This window comes from Castor canadensis, chromosome 11 (assembly GCF_047511655.1).
Source record: "Castor canadensis chromosome 11, mCasCan1.hap1v2, whole genome shotgun sequence".
NCBI lineage: Eukaryota > Metazoa > Chordata > Mammalia > Rodentia > Castoridae > Castor > Castor canadensis.
Window position 1 is genome coordinate 345181 of NC_133396.1, and position 25948 is coordinate 371128.

At 48.5% G+C, this 25948-nt stretch overlaps 1 protein-coding gene across 1 annotated transcript in view; it reads right to left on the minus strand.

Moving 5' to 3' along the window:
* The window catches only part of Tbcd (tubulin folding cofactor D), a 147113-nt gene that overhangs the window by 49657 nt on the left and 71508 nt on the right, over positions 1-25948 (minus strand). Inside the window, exons 14-15 of the mRNA XM_074044806.1 lie at positions 13732-13888; positions 5300-5357 (exon numbers count right to left, since the gene is read on the minus strand). Coding sequence (XP_073900907.1) covers positions 5300-5357; positions 13732-13888 — 215 coding nt within the window. The remainder of the gene's footprint in view (positions 1-5299; positions 5358-13731; positions 13889-25948) is intronic.

Below are 25948 nucleotides of genomic sequence, written 5' to 3' on the forward strand. Positions count from 1 at the left end.
CAGTAAAAACAGAAAAAGAAGAGGTTGGGGGATTCGGAGCACCTTACCCGGGCATGAAGGACATGGACAGCAACCACCACGTTGTGAAGGCACAGACAGAAAACACAGCCGAAGACTGTTGGGATCCAAGGCCAGGAGGTTCCTGGCCTTGACACTGCAAGTGTCTCCCCAAACACAGGAAGGAAAGGATGGAGCTAACAACCCTCTCTGTGCAGAGGCTGCTGGAAGGATGAGAGAAGCCCCAGACTGAAAGGAGGATTTGCAAGCCAAACATCCGATAAAGGATGAGTATCCACTGAGCTCTCAAATTAACAATGAAGCCAGGTGCCAGTGCTTCACACCTATAATCCCTAGCTACTCAGGAGGCAGAGACCAGGAGGATCACTTTTCTGAGGCCAGCTTGGGCAAACAATTCTTGAGCTTCTATCTCAAAAATACCCAACACAAAAAAAAGGGCTGGCAGAGTGGCTCAAATAGTAGAGCACCTGTCTAGCAAGCATAAGACCCTGAATTCAAACCCTAGCACTGCCAAAAAAAAAAAAAAAAGAAAAAGTCAACATTGAAAACAATCCAATCAGGGCGGCAGAGTGGCTCAAGCAGTAAGAGTGCCTACCTAGAAAGCATGAGGCCCTGAATTCAAATCCCAGTGCCAACAAAAAAAAAAATCCAATTAAACCAAGATTGGAATGCACATATGACCTGAGGTCATGCAGATGGCAAATAAGCACCCAGAGAGGTTTGAGATCATCAGAGACACACAAGCACCACCACTACTCAGCAGCAGGACTAGCACAGTGCCATGCCCCATGGTGCAAGGACAGGAAGAGTCAGGACCACGCACATAAATAGGAATGTGCTGCAGTGCAGCTGCTCTGGGAAACAGCTGGCAGATTATTAGGAAAGGATCCAGCACCTGTGCTTTTGGCATTTTCCACAGAGAAAGAGAAACTACACTCACAAGAACCAGTTCAGGAATGTTCACAGTAGCTCAGTTCTTCATAGGCCCAATCAAGCAGCACCCAGATTTCCTCTCACAGATGTGTGGCTGAACAATGGCGTGGCCAGGACACAGACCCAAGTGAGAGCAATAGCCACTAACCCCCAACACAACAGACAGATGAGTTTCCACAGACCTGTGCTCAGTGAAACTGCCTGTCCTAAAAGCTCACTCATTGTGGATTCCATCTAAATAAATAACTCTTGAAATGACAGCAAGTCAGGACAGAGGTGGCCCTAGCTAAAGGACAATGCAAGGACTCCTGTGGTGATGTACCACCATGCACCTTGACCATGGGGGATCCAAAGATGTGTGTATGATGGAGCCACACAGAACTATACACTCACAGGACAAGGAGCCTGGGATAACACCAGTGGTTTTGTAAGGATCCACTTCCAGTCTGTGACATTACACAGTAGTTTGGCAATACTTCACCATGGGAGAGTGGAACTGGTACATGAGCTCACTGTGTTATTTCTTATAATTTCATGTGAATCTCAATTATCTCAAAATAAAAAGCAGAAAAACACTACTACAAGAATTTAGGCACTAAAAATCAAATTAAATGCTGGATGCAAACTTTTGGTTAAACTGAGGCTTCAGCACCTTAGTTTCATGACTGTTGGTGAAGGGGCCTCTCCCTGTGTCCTCTCCATTTCTTGTTCTGAACCTCTCACAAGAACCGAGTGGCCCCATCTCACAGCCCACCGTTCTCAGCCGAGGAGAATCCTTTTCCGGATATTAGCACACTGGGGCCTTTTTTGCCTGAGCTAAAGGTCAACAACAAATGACAGACTCACCTATGAACCCACTGCCTCATGCCTTAAGGGGCTACAGTGAGGATCACAAATTATAGCTCAGTGGCCTCTGCTATGACTATTACCTAAAAAACATCATGGCTGCCAAGCACTGCTGGTGCCCACAGGAAGGGGACAGTGCCAACAATGAGCAGCTGGAGAGGAAGACCAGGGAAGAGATGGCAAACTCAGGACCCTTTCCTGCTGACATCTCTCAGGTACAAGCAGAGGCCTGGTGTCCTGAGAACATCCAACCTTGATAGACGAACACAGAGTGAAATGTGAGCAAAGCACCCAGCAGAAGGCTGAGCAGTCTACCTGAAGACTGCTCCTGAATACTAGGCAGTCAACCCTTCTGCCTTCAAGTGATCTTCACCTTTCGGTCATTTAGTTCTGCAGATGCTTTAATCCTAATTCTAAATAAGCAGAGCTGAGCTTGGATGGAATCTGAAGGTTTTGTTTGTTTGTTTGTTTTTGGGTTTTTGAGTGTGTTTTGGGGAGGGCTTTTTGTTTTGTTTTTGAGATACTGGGGTTTGAGCTCGAGGCCTCCTGACAGTTAGACAAGCACTGTACTACCGAGGCATACCTCCAGTCCAGAACATGAAAAATTTCCTGCCAGTTTAAAAAGGTTTTACTTTTAGCTTGAAGAAAGAAAAAAAATGGTTTATACTGGTCTATTTCACCTTATTCCTACAGTGTATGAAGCCGTAAGGGCTTTGATTTTATTACTGCTTCCCATAAAAATGTCTTAGCTTATAGAAAACATAAAAGTTAACTTTTTTTTTTTTTTTTTTTTTTCATTTTTCTTTTATTATTCATATGTGCATACAAGGCTTGGTTCATTTCTCCCCCCTGCCCCCACCCCCTCCCTTACCACCCACTCCACCCCCTCCCGCTCCCCCCCTCAATACCCAGCAGAAACTATTTTGCCCTTATCTCTAATTTTGTTGTAGAGAGAGTATAAGCAATAATAGGAAGGAACAAGGGGTTTTGCTGGTTGAGATAAGGATAGCTATACAGGGCATTGACTCACATTGATTTCCTGTGTGTGGGTGTTACCTTCTAGGTTAATTCTTTTTGATCTAACCTTTTCTCTAGTTCCTGGTCCCCTTTTCCTATTGGCCTCAGTTGCTTTAAGGTATCTGCTTTAGTTTCTCTGCGTTAAGGGCAACAAATGCTAGCTAGTTTTTTAGGTGTCTTACCTATCCTCACCCCTCCCTTGTGTGCTCTCGCTTTTATCATGTGCTCATAGTCCAATCCCCTTGTTGTGTTTGCCCTTGATCTAATGTCCACATATGAGGGAGAACATACGATTTTTGGTCTTTTGAGCCAGGCTAACCTCACTCAGAATGATGTTCTCCAATTCCATCCATTTACCAGCGAATGATAACATTTCGTTCTTCTTCATGGCTGCATAAAATTCCATTGTGTATAGATACCACATTTTCTTACTGCTTCCCATAAAAATGTCTTAGCTTATAGAAAACATAAAAGTTAACTTTTTAAGTACAGATTTAACATGAAACTTTATTATATCTCAGTCTTACAGTTACTACCTGTTGAGTAAATAAATTATCAGGGCAAAATCTTGAAGCCCTCCCAAGGAATGATTATCTTCCTACTAATGCTACAGAAAACAAAGAACACAGTAGGAGGACAGAAGTGCCTTAGTTTCTCTGCTACAGAAAACAAAGAACACAGTAGGAGGACAGAAGTGCCTTAGTTTCTCTTCTAGGACTGCAGGCGTTCTGAGCCAGACAAACCTCAGCTACCATCTCCACCTGTGTGACCTCTCAGCAGAGATCTCAGGAATAGTCAGTGACACAGACGGGGTTCAGAGCCCCCACTGCAGGCCCTTACTCCCGGGCACCAATGGAGCTGCGCCTATATCAAGCCTGGGGCCAAAGCAGCAGTCAGTACACCGGCCTGAGCGTGCAAAGCCGCACAACAGCCCAAGGCAAACAGCCTTGTGATGCATGATGGAAAAGACAGGAATGAAGGTGATGGAAAGGAGGGTCGTGATGGGGCCTTGGTGAACATAGAGAAAACAGAGGCCAGACATGGTAGTTCATGCCTGTAACCCCAACTACTAGGGAGGCGGAGATAAGGGGAATGCAGTTCAAGGCCAGATGGAGCAAAAAGTTAGCTAGACCTCATCTCAATCAATCAGTTGGGCATGCTGGGACAGAAGCCTGTGATTCCAGCCACAGAAGAAGGCTCAGGAAGGAGGACCACAGTCCAAGGCCAGCCCTGGACAAAAAAACAAAACCCAACTTAAAAATAACTAAAGCGAGAAAGGGATGGTGGCATGATTTGAACAGTAGAGTCTGTTTAGCAAGTGTGAGGCCCTGAATTCAAACCTCAGTACTACCAAAAAAGAAAAAGAAAGGAAAAAACAGACAACTACTGGCCAGTACCACTTATAAATAGACTCAAATTCTACTTCTAAGAACACTGACAAACAATCCACACAAAAAAAGGGATTCTACACCACAAGTGGGAATCAGCCCAAGAATGCAAGATGGATTTAATATCTGAAAACCAACCATATGGTACACCACATTAACAGAACAAGGGGCATGATTACATGATCATCTCAAAATTCAAAACCTGTGATGTGATTTAAAATATAAGAAAAATTAAATTTCTTAACAAACTAATAGTAAGAAGGGACTTCTCAGCCTACCCAAGCCAGTATACAGAGCAGGGTAACAATCCTGTTTCTCAGCTCTGAGATGCCTTCTGACTCTTTGAGCTTTCCGTACACCTACCCTGAGGCCAGGGTGTGGCCCCTCCACCCAGCCATCCACAGAACACATGGAAAGAAGCCATCATTTGTGTGCAGCAGGAAGCTCCAGCCAGTACCTTCCAGGTGACCAGAGCTACTCAAGTTCCCTCAGTCCAAATCTACTGCAATAAGGTTGAGTGCACTAGGAGCCCTGGGCATCTGAACTCTAAACACAAATCCTGCTGACAGTTGTATAACGGCCTGCCCAGTGAGGGCCACCCAAATATGGCCAGGTGAGCTGACCACAGCTCAGTAGCAGCTCCTCCAGAGGCTCAAAGTCTCTGGAGATGACCTATCCCACTATCCCTGGACCTATTCCACCATCCCTGAACTTGTCTTGCCATCCCAGTACAAGAAGAGTCATAGGATCACTTTCTTCTCCTCTGTAGGACTCAGGCAGCCCAAGCTAAGTCTGGTCATCAGGCAGTGGCCTGATTGCCTGTGTTTATTCAATGACACACACCACAGCTGGCTGCAGTCTTCCCTCTTGGCTGCTTGGGGTGGGGGTGTTGAACCGACTGCACTCCCCAGGAATACCAAGGCAAATGAACTGCCGAGTCTACCCAGGGGACCCTGCTCATGGAAGCTCTCTTAGGGTTCTTCTTGCTGTCTCTGTGCACACCAGGGAATATGTGCTGTGTGTCATGGAGCTGATGGGGCCACAGTCAGGCCCCCACCTCCAGGCAGGGGAGGAGCACATCCAACAAGGGAACTTACAGAGGCTGCTCTTCTGCAATTCACATCTCGGTCAAACACTGCAGCAATGACCAATGCACTGTGAAAGAGAGGAGAAGATTAGTTCAAAGGAAATCTCCAAAGTAATACACACTACATGAGAGTGACACCTTGCTTTCATTGCTCACTCAAGATCTGCTTGCCTGCCCCAAATACAGCAAGAGATTCAAGGCTCCTGGGGACTGTGGCAGACCTCTGAGATGTCACAAGGGGTCTAAGGGTGGCCGGCCCTAAGGAAAGTCTTGTGATGGTGCATACCAAGTCTTAGGGACCCAGGGGCACAATGCCCTCGGCCTGCTGGAGTGAGAGGCACCCAACAAAATGCAGACAGAAACAGGGTGCCCTGAGGACAGGCACTGGCAGCATTTAGGTGGGGACAATGCAGCATGGCTGAGACCAACACTAAAGGGACACAGCTACCCATGCCTTGCAGACCTTGCAGAGCAGCGTGAGCTTATGTAGAAGAAAGTCTGCACACATTCCCTGTGGGTGGCTCACCAGCAGAAGCACGGGAGCACTATTGGTTAGAGTGCCCCTATGGGTTTACAGCAGAATTTTAACCCTATTAGGAGGCATGAAGAGGGTAAAGTGATATGACTGTGGTGTTTAGAGGTGGGGTTTGTTAAAGAGACAAGGATGGGATGAGGTCAACAGGGTGGAGCCCACGTGAATCCTGGACAATTTACAAAAGGGAGACACGCATGTGTGTGCTCAGTCCCTCACTATGTGATGCCTGCACTACCTCGGGACTCTGCCAGAAAGAAGGCCATCACCACCGTGGCCCCTTGACCTTGGACCAGCACCATGAGCCAAAATAAACGTTCTCATTACGAAGGAGCCTGCCTCGGGTATTTGTTATAGTAACAAGATACCTACTAATGCACAGATGTATACACAAGTTACCATGGAAATGTATTACCTCGCCCTCGCCCACAGCCTGAGGCAATGCCCCCACATCAAGTCACAGTCACATGCAGGAAGAGCAGAGTCTTTTCAACTGTCTAGATACTCAGCAGGCTTCATTTAAGTTCCTTCATTAGATTGTCAAGTTCACTGTTCTGAATAACCACAAAGTCCCTGCTCCTCCAGCCCTGGAAGGGAGAACCACCCACAAAAAGTTCTGCCATCTGGGCTTTCTCTGCTTATCCCCCTTATCCCTTGTAGCCCTTGGGCATAATCTCAGGGATTAGAGTGGTGGGAGACCCAAGGACCAAGGACCACAGCAACAGGGTGAAACTGATTACCCCATTCCCAACTTTCCAAATTACATACCAGGCACCATTCTAGGCCCTGGAGACAGAGCTGTGAAGCCACAGACCTGTCCTCCCCACCCCCACATTCTATGGCTACCACCTCCAGCAGGTGGCCAGGTGGCATCTGTAAAAGGTCAGAGCTCTGTACTCAGGCTTGGAAGGGGTACCCAAGAACAGCAGGTGCCTGGTATTCGGGACTTCTAACGCCGACCCCAATGAGAGAAGCCAGGACACTGGGAAGGGCTGAGTCCAGAGACAAGCAAGGGATAGAAGATGAGTGCTAGGTATTGTGGGGCCAGAAAGTAAAAAAGTGTTCAAGACTAAGAACAGTGAGAGAACAAAGATGCCAGCCAGGCTGACCAGGGCTGCGTCGAGTCAGCAGAAGGGTATTGCTGTTACCTCAAGATGCAAACACAGGGTCCAACAAGAGGGGGAAGGGGACAGGCTTCCTTACAAAGGCCCTCTGCTCAGCTCAACTAGCCACAGTAAGAAGGGAAAAAACTTCATCTAAACTGCAGGGGAATCATCCAACCTTTTAAGACTGCATCTATCCCAACATGGCACATTACTTTTGTGAACAAGTTTAGACATCACAAAGTCAATCAAGACCTGTGTACACATGATCTTCTAGTAACTCAAAGCTACATGTATGCTGTCATTATCAAAACACATTTGGTGTTTATTCCAAGTATACGCTCAGAATCAATGGAGATTTAAGCACTGCACTTGCATCCTAATAAGGGCTTTGCTTTTTAAAATCCACAAAGTCAAGTTTTCTAGGAAAAGGAATTAACCAAGAATTTTTGCTTCCCTTCAACATCTGTCTCAGGGAAATGTAGGCTCAGGCAATGATACTGGAAGGTTACACTTAACTCTTGAGGTTTTGGATCTTCCCATCCATTTACTTGTTCTGAGTTACTGTTCCAAACTTTGGAATACTCAGCAGTGAGTGAAGAGCAAATGGAAGAAAGAAACCATTTCCCATCCTAACAATCAAACACCAGGAGATTCCAATCACCCTGCTAATCCCCCAAGACAGCATCTTCTGCTCTGCCCTAATGCTGCCCATCTGTAGATGCGCCACACTTGCCCAGACAGTTCAGCTGCAATCAAGCATTGGTTCTGGAGTGGCCAAGGCCACTGAGGAAGGAGCTGCACACTCCCACACACCTAGTCGTCCACTCTTCAAGTGCCAGGGGTGTCAGAGGACAAGATGGGTTTGGCTCCTGTCTCAGAATAAGAAGCTTGCCAGGTGCCAGTGCTCACACTTGTAATCCTAGCTACTTGGAAGGCTGAGATTGAAAGGATCACCATTACAGGCCAGCCTGGGCAAAGAGTTTGCAAGAACTCATCTCCAAAATAACTAGAGCAAAATGGACGGTAGAGCACCCGCTTTGCAAGCACAAAGCCCTGAGTTCAAATTCCAGTTGCACCAAAAAATAAAAAAGCAGTCCCACCCCAACCCATCACTGCCACCTCAGCTGAACATTACTGATGTGATGAGGCTGTGCAGCTGGTTTTCAGTTGCAAGTGTGTCATTTCTCTCCTCCAGAGCCCCTCTCCAAGGCTACAGGGAAGGGGCACTGCCCATTTCACCCTTATTCCTAAAAGACTTTTCATAGGTGATCAGGCAGCTCTACAGCTACACATGTGTCCTAATAGGGCAGGCAGAACCCTTGCGGCCCCCACCCAGGCTCCTCTTAAGTGGGGGGATGCTGGACACAGACTTGCAGACATCTCTCTTATGCTCAGCACTAACCCTAGGGGTCCCAAGTGGCAAACCCTCTCAAGGGGACTGTCCGGGGGGGGGATGGCTGTAGGAGGTCCAGCCCACTCACTTCAGTTCTTACTGCTGGCCATCCATTGCACAATCAGTCTGACAGGTCTGCGTGCTCTCACAAGTCCCACCCACAGGAAAGGCAGTCACTCACCTCAGGGTGGTGAGATCCAGGCAGCCTTTCCCTCAACACGGACCTCCATGAGGGGCAAGTGACAGAGTGGTGTGAAACATAGGCCGTGGTGACCCAGACTTTGGGCACCAGAGCCCAACACAAGGCTGTCACTGAGCAGAAGTGTGGGCCAGCGGGCCACAGCATGACCCAGCCCAGCCAGGGGCAGAGATGCCTCAGACACATTAAACAAGCTAGCCTCTCCTGAATAAGCAAACATCTTTAAGCAGTCACTGCTTTGTCCATAGATTTTATTAAAACTTCACTGAACATACTAGGAGAAATGTAATGATGCTTGAAAAACATTGCTTTTAACTAACTGTAGGCTTCTAAGTCAGGTCAACAAGTATGTGTGTACTTATGAACGAAACAGGGTTTTTATTTGGGCTTTCAATTTGGACTAAATTTTTAAAAACAACTTTGAGAACAAAACTGGCTTATCTAGAAATACTAGTATGTTTCAAATGCAAACAGGTTTAATGGTATTGGTCAAATATAGGAAAGAACCTTCCTAACCCATTGCTCCCCCGAGCACCCATGCCCCACAGGCCTCCATCATCCTTAGCGAGTGAACCTATGTGTGATTCACAACTCCCTTCTTGCCCTCAGACGGCATGAGGAGCACGAACTGTGAACCAGTAGTGGCAGCCGCCATCTGAGCAAGAGGCACTGCAGGTGTCTCCACCTGCTTGCTTTCACCAGGGTTTCCCAATACAGACACGGCTGCATCAGACAGAGATCTTCTTTCTCCTCAGAGTAAAGGGGGAAAAACATGCCTCAACCTGCCCTCAGGCACCTCCTTTCTGCAGGTCCAGCAAGAGCAAAGGTCACCCCCGAACTCAGTTTTCCTCATTTCTATGATATTATGTAGCACTAGAAAGCAAAATACACTACTGTTACCCAAGTAGAAATAGTCCATCATTCTGAATTAAACATTTTTTAAATATCAGAATAATTCATTATCTGTCCATATTTTTGCAAGTTACAAATCACATTAAAACATAAGGCCTGCCTTTGGCTAAATTTCCCTAGGCCATCAACAGAACCAAACTTTAAAAGGCTTTTAGGTCAGCTTGAGCCAGAGAGGATCAGGGCCTTGTAGGCAGGCTGGCCTTTTCCTGAAAAAGGCTCTCCCTCTGGAAGCAGGGCCATTCCGGAGGCTGAGCGAGAACAAGACATAGCTTTGAGCAACACTTGCCACTTCCTGATTTTTCAGGACAATCTTGCCCTAGAGGAAGAGATCTTGCTGAGCCAATCCCAGGCCCCTCGCAGGCAGCCCACGCTGCCCAGCCGGTTTGGTTTGCGCAGTGGAGGCGAGAGTCAGGAGCTGCCCCTGGCACGGGCGGGCCACACTGGGGCGGGCACTTGGTTTACAGAAGAGTTTCAGGTGAGGAAATCACAGGAAGGTGACAGGCAGAGCTGGCAGCATTGCGCGGTTTTCTTTCTTTTCCTTACTGCAAACTGGCTTTTGATGCCTGGTCAGAGGGAATGTTCTAGATCATGGCCACCATCCCACTGCATTTTCATCTTACACATCTGTTACTCCTACACCTACACTGTGCCATAGCCATTCACTCTCCAACTGCCTGGCAGGGCTGAGAAGGATGGGCTTTCAAAAGCAGTGAACACACTTCAAAAGAGACAAAACCAGCCTAAGAAGCTCCTTTTCACATTCCTAAAACAACAGGGGCAAAAGAATTCACACCAAGAGGTAAAGACAATCAGTCCAGTTTTTTCAGCAAAACATCAGGAAATAACCAGGAAAAGTTGAGTCACTGCCCCTGCACTGGTCCTGAGAACTTGGGCTTCTCTAGCCACCCCCCTGGCTCTTTCTCTGGGACATTTCTGCTTTACTTAGGGAGCTACATCTTGACCTAAACTATCCATTCTTACAGGACCCACTAGCAGTTTGTGAAAGTACAGATACAATTTTATCAAGGATTAAGAGCCTTAAACCGGTCATTAAAGCAGGGTCACCACACAGGGCTCAGGGAGCAGGGCTGGGCACACCCAACCGATACTGGGAGGTGCGGAGCCTGGGCTCCCCCACTCACTGGCGCACCTGACTCACCTGCCCGCCATCCCCCGCCAGGCGGGAGTCAGATGGGCAGGGAAGGGCCAGGCACAGGTTCCCTCAGAACCTGTCAAACCAGCTAGAAACCTGCACAGCTCCAAAGGGTACTATTGCCCATAGGGGCGGGCGTAGGCAGAGGGGCCAGGGGCCTTCTCAGCAGAAACTCCTCGGCAGCCAGTGCTGATTGCTGACTCCTGGCTTAGGTAGGGAAGATCAAGAGGTTGAAATGAGGACCCACTGTGGCTTCCACAGAGCAGATGTGAACTCCCCAACAATCCCTCAGGCTTGGCCAGGAGATCGGTTAAATCGGACCTCCCCTGAGCAACAGACTCAGGTATATTACCACAAACTGAGCTAGACACAGTCACATGCCAATTACTCCCTGGCATGGAAGTTAGGGTTATAGAGACTTAAGTTGTTCTCAAAACCGTAGGCACTTGGGCCGCCCTGTCGGTGTCCAGGTCACTTCCAAGCCCACCCACAAGCTCCCAGAAGATCCTGCACTCTCCAGACCATACTACCAAGCCTCCACTCCCCCGCCACTGGACACTCTCAGTTCATATGAGCTCTAGGTAGACCACGGCCAGTCCACACCAACCTACACACTACAGTCACCACAGAAAGCGAACCTTTTTGGTCAGGAGCCTACACAGGGCCAGCTCCAAGGGGACAGCTGTCTTTTATTTCCTGTGTAACAAGGGGGGTCTCCCTGGGATAAAATGTGTCATGGTCCCTTGCCAGCAATAGAAACTCCATTCTATGCTCAGCTCTAGCACATGAGAGAAGCTAAGGACTAAGAAGACACAGTCGCCCATAGGCCAGAGCCCAAGACCTGCTGTGCCTGGAGCCAGGGCACCAAGCCATCACCAGACTTCAGACCCACATCACACCAAGACCAGGCCCCACATCTATCAGCCACTTTCTTCAAAGACTAATGTTTTCCTTTATAAAATCTGTATGGCGATCAGTGTTGATGTAAGTTCTGAAAACGAGAAACAGTTAAGCTCCCAGGGAAGAACCAGAGGTGGTGACTCTTAACTGCAGCACAGTTACCACACCAATTCTTCAGTCATAGGGACATTGTTGCTTGGGATGGTTCTGCCTGCACCTCTCTGCTTTAGAGGTGGCAGGCTGGCTTTGAGATCCCAGGGTCACTAGCAAGGGCATGTCCTGACTGCATGCTCTCCTGGCAAGCAGGGCCACGCTCCATCCCCCCACCAATCTGTATCCTCCTTGCAGCCTTGCTGGACCACAGACAATCCCGAGCGAAAGGAGAGGCAGAGCTCCTGGGAGTTTATGGCTCAGAAAAAATGTTAGACTGAAAGGAATCTGTAAGGATTGTTTTCACTTTGAAGTGGGAAGCAGTCTCATAGCTGAGTCAAGGGTCCTCCACAGCCTCCAAGCTGGTCAGCACTGTTTCTGCTGCCAGACCTAGCTCTGCACTTGTTGACCACTTGGCAGGCTCCCTCAGCATTCGGTCCCCTCTCCATCCTCAGAGAAGCCAAGCAGTGGCAATACCCACCCTCTGCACAAAGAAGCTGCAGAGCTGAGTGAGAAGCTGTCAATCTGAAGGAGTTTCACTGCACTGGGAACAACTTGAACAACAAGGGAAAATGTTAATATTTCCACTCCATTTATAGGACTGGCTTCCAGGAAGCTGAGGAACAGGACAAGAAAGCAGCAGAAAAAACCTTGCCAAAAGCCATGTGAACAACAAATAGTTCCCATCTAAGTAGGAAAGGAGCAGGACAGAAGGACTGCAAGCTATGGACAGGGACAGGAGCTCAGCAGAGGCTCCTGGGCATCCTGGCCCTCTCCCACTCCCCAGTGACACTCATAAAGGCCAACTGAAGCCAAGCCCCCAATCAGCAGCATAGCTGGAGAAACCACCAGGCATAGCAATGAACAGAGGTGCTATCACACCTGCTCTTGGCCACATCAAGAATGGGTGGCCACGATACCCATTCTCTACAACTATCTGCCAACACCAGTGCTTGGCAGCTCCACTCCCCTCCAAGAGGCAGACAAGACAGATGGAGACAGACATCTCCATGTTTATGACTTCCTCAGAAGCACCTTATCTCCCAGAATGGGGCAGGACAGGATCCTCCATCTGTTGGCTTCACCAGATCAGGAGATACAGCCCAACCATGGCCTTCCAGGAAGCAAACAGGTGCTTCCCTTTTTGGACCCTGCAAAGTGCTTGGTGAGGTGACCTGGGTGAGAACAGAGGAGAGCTCCAGTCATGGAGCCCTCAAGAGTCCACACTGGTTTCCCCCAGAGCTGCCAGCACGGTTCCACAGTGTGCTGCCAGCAGACAGGCCACAGCCTCCCACAGGTGCTCGCTCACACAGCAACTAAATCCAAGAGGCCCTGTGAAGATACTCACACTGCAATTGACACACACACAGAGCCACTCGCACCTATCCCTGCGCTCCTTAGGAAGCAAAAGCAAACAAGCACTGGCATCTTCAACCTTGGCCCAAGCAGAGTATCAGACCAGTACAGAGTCAACCTAGGAGGCTGCTGCATCAAGGACACAGATATTTTGCATCTTTCCAAGCAAACCAAGTCAGGCAGGAAAGCAATGGCACCAGCCACTGTGGGGCTCTGGGACCCACTGAGCCCAGTCAGGAGCCTCCCCCGCCCCACTGCTGGACAAAGGAGGTAGCTCTGGTGACCATAGCAACCTGCTGGTTGGGCTTCTTTCCCCAGGACACTTCCCTTCCTCACAGAGCTGTGTACATTTCATGTTGCTGGATGCAGGTGAAGTGCATATGGGAATGCTGTCAGTGAGTGCACAGTCTACAAAAATCAGGAAGTCAGGGCCAAACAGAGACCAGCCTTGTCAACAGCAGACACTGAGTTTTCACGACTCTCTGGGCTGCCCCTGCACCACTCCTGCCCCATATTTCCACCACATGGCTTTAAGGTGCCAAGTGCCTCACCCGAGGACTTGCCAGCCACAGCCCAACCCTCCACGATTGTCCCTCTGGACACCTGGCTGGAAGCACCTGCCCACAGGAGGATGCTGTTCTGGGGCTGCTTCACGTCATAGAGCAAAACACAAATGTTCTGTGCACCTCTCACAGGAGATATGCCACGTGCAGTGCCATGGGGACAACTAACAAACTTTACCTGGAAATGGTGGTCACAAAGGGTTTCAGCTCCTGCGGCTCGTAGGCACGTGCAAAGGCCCAGCACACGTAGCAGGCAGCATCCCTCACATTGGCACCCACACTGCAGGCACCCCGCTTCTCATCGTAGATCAATGCCTTCAGGATCACAGTGACCACTGGCAGGAGACAAAGATAGTGAGCAGCTGACAGGAGGCTACATGGCAGGAGCACAGACAGAGGGACAGTGTGAGTGGTTCCATGAGAGTTACAACCTGGTCAGAAAACAAACACCTGAAGAGAAAAAAAAAATATTCACCAACTCATAGCAGGTAGAAAAGTATTTTAAGAGTTCCCCAAGGGGTTGGAGGTGTGGCTCAAGCAGTAGAGTGCCTGCCCAGCAGCATAAAGTCCTGAGTTCAAACCCAAATATACATAAATATATAAGTTCCCAAAAAAAAAATCACACAAAGAAATGACAGTACTTGCCAGGCGTGGTGGCTCACACCTATAATCCCAGGTACTTCACAGGTGCAAACAGGAGGTTCATAGTTCAAGGCCAGCTCAAGCAAAAAGTTAGGAAGACCCTGTCTCAAAGAACTGAGCTGACACTGAGGGCTAACACTGAGCCCTTGGCGTCAGTCCTCAGAGTCAGCCCTCAGTGGCCCTGTGATGACTCAGAAGCACCTACAATTTATCACCTGAAGTGTCTGTAGCAGCCAAGGGAGGAGTACACATGGATCCCTCTTCTGATTCCAATGGAAACAGCCAAGTAACTGATGTCACACATGTGCTTGGTGATGCAGGAGGGAGAATTTAAGATGTGGTGAGAGTCAGGGAACATTTAAAAGTTTATTGTATTTATCTGTTCAGTTTATTAGGTTCATATATTTCTAGTACTTTGGAAGGGCTGGTTTATTACAGACATGTACATCACTTCAAACATAATATATATTACACTTATTAAAATATTTCAGGGAATATAACTAGTTGTATAAGTGAACCAGTTACTAATTTTTAAAAGCCTCTTAAGGTGACTATAAGAAAATGTAACAGGAAAAAAAAGCTTAAGAAAAATTTTTATTCTGCAATTCAAACATAAGATACGGATTTTTTTTTTTTTTCAGCACTGGGGCTTGAACTCAGGGCCTACACCTTCAGCCACTCCACCAGCCCTTTTTTGTGAAGGGGTTTTTCAAGATAGTGTCTCACAAACTATTTGCCCAAACTGGCTTTGAACCACAATCCTCCTGATCTCTGCCTCCTGTGTAGCTAGGATTACAAGTGTGAGCCACCGGCACCTGGCTGAGTACTGATTTTTAAACAGTCCTACCAAATGGAATTTTCCAAAAAACCATGCTAAAAGTTCAAAGAACACTAAACAGCTCACACCAGTGACATAAAAATTAAGAACAAAAGTGTATGGAGGAGCTGGAGATGGCGTTTCCTGCTTCAAGTACAGAAGCCACCTCAGTGGAATCACTGCCACCAGTCAGCATGTGACCCTAAGACACCACATCGGAGGCTTTTGACAGACAATAGGCAGTAGCACCAAAGAGGCCATCAAGCGTACTGATGTTGGCACAGCTCCAGCAGTGTCCTCAGCGACATGTCCCACAATACAGCAACAGGCTCCAGCACAATGTGGAGCACAATGTGGATTCAAGGGCTGCCCTTGCTGGCCAAGTGCCAGCTGCAGACGACAGCCACAGGGCTCGTGGGCACACAAAATGGAGTGAGGCCTGTGCAGGTCACCCAGGACTCCTCAGGGTGAGAGATCAAAGCTGATACAGAGATCAGAGGGTGTAGCTCAAAAGCCAGTGGGGGAGGAGATGGGACGTGCAGGGCCACTCCAAGAGCAGGATGAGAAGAGCCAGCCTGCTTCCAGAATGGTCCACCCACCAAAACTGTGCAGACGTTGCTCTCAGGACACTCCACTCCACACTCCACACTTACCCACCCAGCAGCACGGCCCTGTTACCTGCTGCAGACTGGGCAGCAGCAATCAGTGTGAACACTCGGGACACCATTCGTTTGCATGTTCAACTGTCAGCACACAATTATCCACTAAAAAATCACATGCAGAAATAGACTAGTGAAAAAAATCACAGAAACAACTGCAAGATTGTGAATGTTATATTCAAATGTGCCTCTGCCTTTTTGCTCCTAGGAATCGTCTATTCTATATAAATAGCAACGAAAAAATGGATATGGATTCCATATAGTTTTAAAAACACATAGTGCTTTAATAAGATTGTAAAATGTTTATTTATAAACTTACCTAAAACTACACAAAATGAACTTACTCTGAAATTAAAACTCACAGTTACTGTGATATTGGTAATATCCACTTCCATCAGGTGACACGCCCCATGGCAGGTGTGCACACAGGACAATCGGGCAAGGGGTCTGCACACAAGGATCTTGAGGGAACAACAGGGTGTGTCGGTCCCCTCACCTTCCAAGGTCACCCTACATACTGTTAAAGACCCCAGTCAGGGACACTCCTCTGCCAAGTCTCATTTCCTGAACACAGCAGCAATAGGACACCCCACTTGGGACACACTGCAGTTCCTGGACACCCAAGATGGAGCCTGTCCCATCTCCCCAAGCAGCTGCTCTTGCTGGCAGCCATGCCATCCTCAGGCACGGTGCAGGGCTCCCACTATCTCCTTCTCAAGAGCCACAGGACTCTACCCAGCTGCCCACAAGCCTCGCAGAACACATCCCAGAGCTAACCCTGCCCCCTGCTATGTCCTCTCCCCACCCCAAGGAGGAGCTGGCACCATCAGGCCAACTCTCCAGAGTGGTAGGCTGCCGTGAGCCTACAGACCAGAAACTGAGCCCAGTTATCTGAAAGTCTGTCCACCGCTTTTCTAAGTGCCTAATGTTCCTCTTTTGAACATGGAGCTTACCACCAGGCCCCTGGAACCCATGTTGAAATGAAAACCTAACAAGAGCACTGCTGTAGATTAGGTAGCTACCCCTACAATTATCTCAACTTAAACTAAACCAAACCTGCAATGCTTAAAATATCCTCAGCTGTTCTAGCTAGAACACTCCCGGTTGATCTGGAATCACTCCCAATTTGCTAGCATGGCTCAAATCCACTTCTGTGCTAATAGGGCTGCCCACTGGGGCCAAACAACATCAGGATAATTGGCTGTGGCACCTATGGAAGGGAAGCATCCATGAGTGTGGTGTCGCTGCCAGCCAGACTCCCTAGGGCTCATGTGGGTACAGCGGCCCAGATTCTCTGGGCAAGGACAGCCAGCAAGCCTCTGGCCTCAGGGGATCCAGATGCTCTCTCCAAGTGTCAATTTGTCACTCCGCAGGACAAAATCAATTTCCAAGCAGACAACTATGAGTGCAGTGTCAGCACTCACGAGATCCACTTCACACCTCCCCTCACTCAGCTCCACACAAGAAAACTGCTTGGTACACTGGGGGCAGCCCCACCAGGTAGACATCTCATACCCTGCACACTGGAGAGCTAGAGCCCAATCCTGGCCAGAGAGCCCAGATTTCTGCCCCAACTTAAAGAGAGATGGTTTTTAAAAGCACCCTTTTCACTGGCTAGTGACACAAACCAGCCACAAGCACTCAGATGACAGGTCTTCATCCACTGACAGCAACGTCCCAGCATTCAGACTTGTAGGGAGAGCTGACAGCACCATCCTAACACTCAGACCTCTCAGGCCCAACTGGCTCACTGCAGAGAGAGCTAACTGCATGGGAGGTAACCTAAAGGGTTCACCCACTCAGCCTATGCCTCTGTCTCAAGGAAGGTCAGTTCATGAGAGGCTTCATGAACCACAGGCTGCAGGTGCACACACACACCTTGCCTATTCTCCTGCTGTGTCCTGGGGAGCTGCCTGTCTTTCCAATGTCACAAAGATGCTGGCTTCCCACATCCTCCTGTATATTTCCTCAGTGCTAAGTCAAAGAAGAACAGCACAGTGCCCACTGAGACCCCACAGTCTGCCTTGTCTACTGATATTGCAAAGACCCAACCAGCCTCCTTCTACCCTGGCTCACAGCACAGACTTCAGAGTCTCCATCCTGCCATTCTTCTGACAAACCTGAGGACCCTACATAAACCCACAGCAAGCACAAAGAGCCAACACACAGTGCAGGTGAGCAGATGGCTGCAGTCAACCTGCAAAGTCTCACTAACAGGCAGAGGCTGGCCAAGCAAGGGCCAGAAGCTCTGCCTGTGGATCTCTGGAAATGAACAGATTTGCACAGCTCAGGGGAAAAAGGAGAATGACAGATTCTGTACCAAGAAACAAGGAAACGGCCTGCTACCTCTCATTCATCCTAACTTAGTGAGAGCTACAACCTGGCATGAGAAGACAAGTCAGCCTGCTTCTGCCCCTCCTGAACAGGGCCCTGATGCATCTGATTTCCTGGGTTGTGTCCAGCCTCTGCCATGTGAAAAGGAGGCCCTAGGCTCCCAGCTCTGACATTCAGGGACCCAGAAGACAAGGACAACTGAACCTCAGTGGCCACACAGGCACTATGAGGGTAGGAGGTGACAGCCCCACCGGAACAAAAAACTTTTTGCCCAAAACTTTTATATAAAGTCACTTTCACAGAAAAATCTAGAAACAGCCCTTTCTAGATTCAACAGGTTTAAAATAAGGAAACTGTTCAATAGCTTTGAACAAAACCCTTTCTCATGGTTCCAATTACACACTGCAAATGCATGTCAAATATATATATTATACCCCAGAGGGCTTCCTTTTGGCAACCAGAGTTCGGAAGTGTAATTTAAATACTCTTCTCTCTAGACAGCATGTCATTTGTTTAACACCGGCTGCCTAAGGAACAGCAGCCTTCAGGTGAGAGGACAGATTTAACACCAGAGCCCTGCATTACCACTGCAGGGTCTGTAGAGCCTGTGAGCCCAGGCGAGTAAGGGGTCCTGACACTTGCTGAAGAGGCAGAAACATTCCACATTTATGTCTCCTGAAAACCACTGAGCTGCTTAATTTAAACCAAGTCATCGTACTGGGCATCCGCCAATTGTGTGAGTTCCTGCGGCATGTCTGGTGCAAACCCCAGGACTTGCTTGACCTTCCCATTTCACACTGGATAGTAAGAAACATTCAGGGCTGATGGTGTGCAGTAGCATGGGCAACAGAACAGTACTGTCCCAAGAGGGAAGCATGGAAAACACTGACTCCTCCAATGAGCTGAACACGCCCTGAGCACATAAGACTGGTCTCCAGAATGCACCTGAGCCCCCAAAACCACTGAGCCACCTTACCACACTGTGGGACTGAATATGGGGCCATACTCAGAGCCTGAGCCTCTGACACAAGCTTCCAGAAGCAGGCGTAGCTTCGGGACCTGCCTCTCATACCAACAGCCATCATACTGTCCTCAAAAATGCAGCCCAACTTGCTCACATTGAATTTTTTTGGTACAGGAGGAAATGATGTACAGACATTTAGCTCCACAGACCTCTGGGCTCTTGGTTCCCATAGACAAGGAAGAACTACCCCAGAGGCCCTCACTGGCCTGCAGGAGCAGCAGCTGGCCCATGGCCAGAGCACCTGCAACTGCTCAGGAAGAAAGTACAGACTTGTGGGCTCAGCCCGCCCTAGAAGACCGAGGGACCCACTCTGTACCCAGGCAGTGCCCTCTCACATGCCCAGTGTTCCTGGGGTGCACACCCTCAGGTGTCACCTGGCTCTGCTCTGCAACAAATATACTGCCTCAGGGTATATGTACAGAAAGTATGATGGAAATGCCCCTCACAACAACCACAAAGCTATGCATGAAGAATCTAAGTGCGAGAGGCGTATAGAAATGATGTTCCACATCCCTCCAAAATTCATATATGGAAATCTAAGCCCTTAGGTGCCGGTGGGACAGGAACTCCAGCAGGCGATCAGGTCATGAGGCTCCACCATCAAGAGTGGGAAGAGTATGTTACATGAGACCTTGAGGGAGCCCTCTGACCCCTTCTCCACATGAGGACACAATAGCTATGAGGAAGGGACCCTCATCAGACAACAAATATGCTGGCACCTTCATCTGGGACTTCCAGCCTCCAAACTGTAAGCAGTAAATTTCTGTTTACCAAGTACTTGCTCTAGGGTATTTTGTCACAGCAGCTCAAATGCACTAAGACACTATGTCAAGAAAAGCACAAAACTTTGGAAAGACATATGCTTAAAGCACAGTCCAGGACAGTAAGGCCAAGGATCCTTCTTTACCAACTGCCACAGGAGGGCCTGGGGAGAGCACAAGGCAAGCAGTTGAGAACCCGAGGCACTAGCAGAACTTGACCAAGCGCATCACAGACACCTACATCAGCATGAAGCCTCTTCCCAGTGTGCGCAGCAAAGCTTTCACATAAGCCCATGCAGTATGGGAGTTACAGGGAGAATGGAGAGCCAGAGCTCACTCAAGCTCCGTCTGTGGGTTCCAGGTTTCCACAGAAGAAAGCAAGAGTGAGCATTCAGGTTTCAGTGCCAACAGGAAGCTAGTGCTGAGTCCACTGGCTAGAATACCATGTCTGAGGCTATCGGCCTTTCCCTTCAGAGGTAGCATACCCTGAGCTCACCTAACTAGGACACTGCTCACACCCCAGTCACGCTGGGCCTTGGTGTCCTTCTCGCAGTGCAGGGCTGGAACACCTCCCACCCATGCTCCATGCCCTGGAAGTTAACAGAGAGCCACCATCAAGGGGCATAATGGGTCTATGATACCTGGCCTTTCAACAGAGCAAGGAGTCACCTTCACACTAAGAAATTATCTCACAGTACAAGGTATTTGGCAGACAAGCTGTGGCCCCTATAAATGAAATAGTTTCCAAGTGCCACCAGATGACTCTGACAGCAACTGATGCAACAGGAGGTGACAGATGAGGCCTGGAGAGAAAAGCCAGACATCGTGGGAATACCCAATTCACTTCTGAGAAAAGAAGACCTGAGGCCTTCACCAAAGTCAGCTCATAAGTGGTCAGTTTCCCTTCTACACTGGAGTCACAGACAAACTGAGAGACTTCCCAGGACAGCCCCATGGACCCCATCCCCCCCTGCCCATGCCCCACGGACCCCATCCCCCCTGCCCATGCCCCACGGACCCCATCCCACCTGCCCATGCCCCAGGGACCCCATTCCACCTTCCCATGCCCCACGGACCCCATCCCACCTGCCCATGCCCAAGGGACCCCATTCCACCTTCCCATGCCCCACGGACCCCATCCCACTTGCCCATGTCCCACGGATCACATCCCACCTGTCCATGATGAGATCTATACACAACCCCATGGACCTCATCCTGTGTTATCTACAATGGCATCACACAGCCCCATGGACCCCATCCTGTGTTGTCTATATAAGACCAGCTTAGGGTGTCCAAGCAAGGTTAGTGTGACCTCCCATGAGAACAGAACACATGTCCCAGAACATGCGACAAAGGGACGTCCTGTTCACAACAGCATACAGCACACAAGTGCCACAACAAACCAGGACACTGGAGTGTGGGCAGAACACCTCCCAGGAGTCCACCAGTGCCCATGGAGGCCCTGCAAACACACAGAAGGATCACCATGCTGACAAAACCACTCAGCACCTTCTCCATCATCAGTGACAGCCTCAGAGGCACACAGGTGCTGACCTCCAACAACGCCCAAGTTCCCGCTCAGTACTATACTATTTCTTTTCCAACAATCCCAATTGTTCTTGCCAATTAAATGCCCTCAGGATCACTGTACAACCATCACTTTTAAGGAGGCATACAACACTCCTGTATCTCATTCCCCTCACTATCACCAACAAGCAGCCATTACAAGGGCAAGAGCCTGTTGGTTCCTGTCCACTGCCACTGCTACAGGCCACCAGAAGGTGAACACGCAGCACCAGGTGCGGGAGGCACCTCCAGGAGCAAGGGTGTGCTCCTCTGCTCATGCCGTGCCGCTGGCACAGAAACACCCACAGCTAATGACAGAGTGAGGAGCACAACAGCTTGAAAGAAGCAAAAACAGCGTCCAGGAGGATTAAAGGCTTAACCAGGAAGTCAGGACCAGTTCTACACTGGCTCACAGCCAGGGTCCCCAGACCCAGGGCCCAGACCTCAAGCACCGCAAAACTATGTTCCAGCCCTGGAACAACATACAGATATTTCAGAGTCAAAGGACTGCAGTGCTCGAGACCCACCCTGACCTAAGTTGCAAGTCAGCAGCCCAATACACGAGACACACAGAGCCTCAGGGAGGGGTAAGTGGTCTGAGGTCAGGTGTGAGACACATCCTCAGTGCACCACTGACAGCCTGGAGCCCTCTTGAGCCAAGCAATCAGAGTTTTCTCTCAAACACACCATGCATCTACGAATCTCAGGTAGTGGCCATGGATAGGTGGGGCAGGCAGTCCAAGCCATCACAGACTCTTCCACCACCACACCACCTGGTGGTCAGCACTCGGTCACCAGTTCCGAAAGATGCTCAGCTGCCTGTCAACAATTCTGATCTTCAATGCTCACCACTTGTGCTCTTACAGAGGGCTCACACTTGGATTCACCACCACAGAGTGGCTCCTATCACTTGTGTAAGAGTCTGTGTGCTGTCAAACTCAACTCTCACAACTCACCCCCACACACACACACAAGCTGAATCACTGCAGACGATCTGTTATGGTTTGGCTATAAGTGTCCCCAAAAAGGCTCATGTATGGAAGACTTGGTCCCTGGTGGTAGATCCAATCATTGAGAGGTGATTGATTCATGAGGGCACTGACCTAGTCAATGGAGTGATCTACTAGATTAATTAATTAATCCAATGAATAAATTTTGATTCAATGTCCTTTTTTTTGAAATAGGGCCTTGTTATGTTGCCCAGGCTTGCCTGGAATTCACAATCCTCCTGCCTCAGTTTCCCCAGTGCCAGGACCACAAGTATGTGCCATCAAACCTCTCTGGATCCATAATTTGACGACATTACTGGAAGGTGTTGGAAACATTAGGAGGTAGAGCCTAGTTGGAAGAAGAGGTCACTAAGAGTGTGTCCTTGGGGACTATATCTTGTCTTGGCCTCCCCCTCCCCTTTACTAGCCACCATGATGAGGTGAGTCACATGCTCCTCTGCCACACCTAACTGCCACCTTGATGTTCTGCCTTACCTCGGTCCCAAAGCAATAGATCTAGCTGAACCTAGACTGAAACCTTGGAAACCAAAGGCCAAGATAAATCTTTCCTTCTGGTTGCTTATGTCAGGTGTTTTGTCACAGTGACAAAAGACTAACCCAAGGACACAGCCCTGAAGACCCCCTAACCTCACAGGGCCATGCAAATGCACAGCAGGTAGACTCAGGGCGAGGATGTGACTGGGTTCCCATGCAGAGCTAAGAGTCCTGCTGCACAAGCATGACTTGGAACGCTGTTCCTCGTCCCCTGAGCCCCACAGGTCCAAAGGAAGCAGCCTATTCACAACAACAGGCCCTTTGAACACATGGAAATCCCAGGAAGCCACATGAAGAACAACTCTCAGGGTGCCCTGCTTCTGGAAGGCACGCCCACAGCCCAGGCAGTCTGAGCCCACATGGCCCACACAGTCACACAGAGCGTGGGATCTGCAGCTGCCCTAGCTGCACACCTCTCAGACAAAACCAGCCAGCCATGTCTCCTTCACCATTAGACAGGTAGCTAACACAAACACAGGAGACAAGAGCAGAAGGTCTGGAAATAAGCTCAGCAGGTAAAGGGCTTTGGTCAGGCAGCAAGATTTTTCATTAAAAGGTTCATAAAAATATTTTACATCAAAATGGTCTAAATATCATCAAAGTGTCTAATATCATAGAAAACTGGTAGTGGAGAGATGCCCTGAGCACACTGCACAGTCAAAAGGATAGCGTGTCCATGCTCGCAGCTCACAGCTCAATTCTAACCCAAGTTGATCTCTACTTTCAAACCACAATGACAAATTGTGCAACACAAGCAGACTTTACAATGTACATGGCTCCTACAGACGTATGTGAACAATAAGCCCTGAGACACAGACACACTTTGACACACTTTCCTTTCGTTGAACAATAAATTCCTTCACCTAGAAGCTCAACTCCAATTAAACAAGAACCAAAAACTTAAAGACACTTTTAAAAGCCCATGCATATGCCTGTGCTCATGTACTTGTACACAGTCAGTACATACTCATGTGCTCCCAAAATGTGCATACTAAAAAGCAAGAATTAAGACATTAAAAATGACACAAGATACCATCAAGGGAATAAGAAGACCAACAGGATGATAGAAAACATCTGCAAATTGCTTATCTGATAAGGGTTTATTATCCCTACTATGCGAAGAACTTCCACAATTCACTGGGTGAAGTGGTGCACAATCCTAACACCAGCTTCCCCAAGGCTAAGGCAGAGAATCCAGTTTAAGGTCAGTCTGGGCTACACAGCAGTAGGCTTTACGCCCACTAGGTTGGGTATAATTTGTTTTTCTTTTCTTCCTTTTTGGAACTCAGGGCCTCACGCTTGCTAGGCAGGCACTCTGCCACTTGAGTAACTCTCACAGCCCTAGCATAATGTTTTAAAAAGGAAACCGACAGGTGCTGGGAGGATGATGAAGAATCGCAGCTCCGGTGTGCTGCTATTGGCAGTAACACCACCCATGGCACTGTGCTGTGGAGAGCCACTCAGTGGTTCAGAGGACTGCCATACAATTCAGCAATGCCACTCCCAGATATAAATCCAGGAACTCGAACCAGTACTGGAGCACAAATGTCCACAGCAGTCACAGATAAGAACTACCCAAATATTACCAACTGACGAATGGATAAACAAAAAAACAAACAACAACAATAAAAAAAAATGGTCCATCCATACAATGGAATAGCATTCAACCTTAAAAAGGCACGAGTTCTAAAACATGGATATACCGTGAAATCATCAGCTCAAGGAAAAAAGCCAGACCAAAAAGGTCACACAGCAAAGATTTCACTTACAGGAAATTTGCAGAGTAAGTGGATTCACAGAGACAGAAAACAGACTGATAGTTGCCAGTGCTAGATACAGGCAACTATGAAATGGACTCCAGGTCTTCTTAGACAAAATGTTTGGAACCAGACAGGGCAATGTTGTCCATGTCCCAAAAGTTACTGAAATGCTTACTTTACAGTGGTCAACTGTAAATTTTATGTGAAATTTCCCATCAACTTTTTCAGAGGGTAGCACTGGGGTTTAAACTCAGGGCCTTAAGCTTGCTACGTAGGAGTTCTACCACTTAAGTCATGCCCCCAGCCCTCCATCGATTTCTAAAACACAATAGGAAAGTTTTTTAAAAGAGCAAACACATTTCCCTGCCCCTCCTGTCAATTCAGCCCTTAAGTCACTGGGAAGCGCAGGGCAAGGGTGACAGGCACAGGAAAGGTCAGGGGCAGCAGTGGTCCACATGGCATGAGAGAAGTCCAGGAGGCAGACAACCCTCAGGGGTGCAGAACACAAACAGGGTGAGAGCCAGCCCAGGGCAGGGATTTAAAACTGGGTGAGATGAGGATAGGTGCTGGAGTGTGAACAATTGTGATCCCCCTCTCAAGAATTCCTACAAAAATCCTACTCCCAAGAGTGATAGCATTGGGGATGATTTGGGAATGGCACAAATGTTCTCTCTCCCCACCACGTGAGGACAGTGCAAGAGGCCCTCCAGTACAATGTGTGCTGGTGCCTTGACTGGGGTGTCCACCCTCCAGAACAGAGGGATCAGTGTCTATTGTTGCAGTCACCCAGGCAATAGGATTCTATTGTGGCAACCTGAACAGACCCAACAGGAACACTCCCAACACAGGTGTCAGAGCCACACAGGTCAGGAAGCCACACAGGAGACATCAGAAAAAAAACTCACACATGCCTAACCTAAACCAACAAAGGGCTAAAACTCTACATAATATGTTTAAATTAATAAAAGACAGAATTAAAAGTGAGCTATAAATAAGATCCCAGAAATGACCAGGCAATTTAAAATACGCTCAAACATCCATAATGTACATGTTACATGATATATAAATCCAGGTTACATTATACATAGATATAATTCTTTAAGTTAAAAACACAATGTCTCACAGGGCATCAGTGACTCACACCTATAATCCTAGCTACTCAGGAGGCAGAGATCAGGAGGACTGAGGTTTGAATCCAGCCCAAGCAAATAGTTTGTGAGACCCTATCTCGAAAATACACTCAACACAAAAAAGGGCTGGGGGCATCACTCAAGTGGTAGAGTGCCTG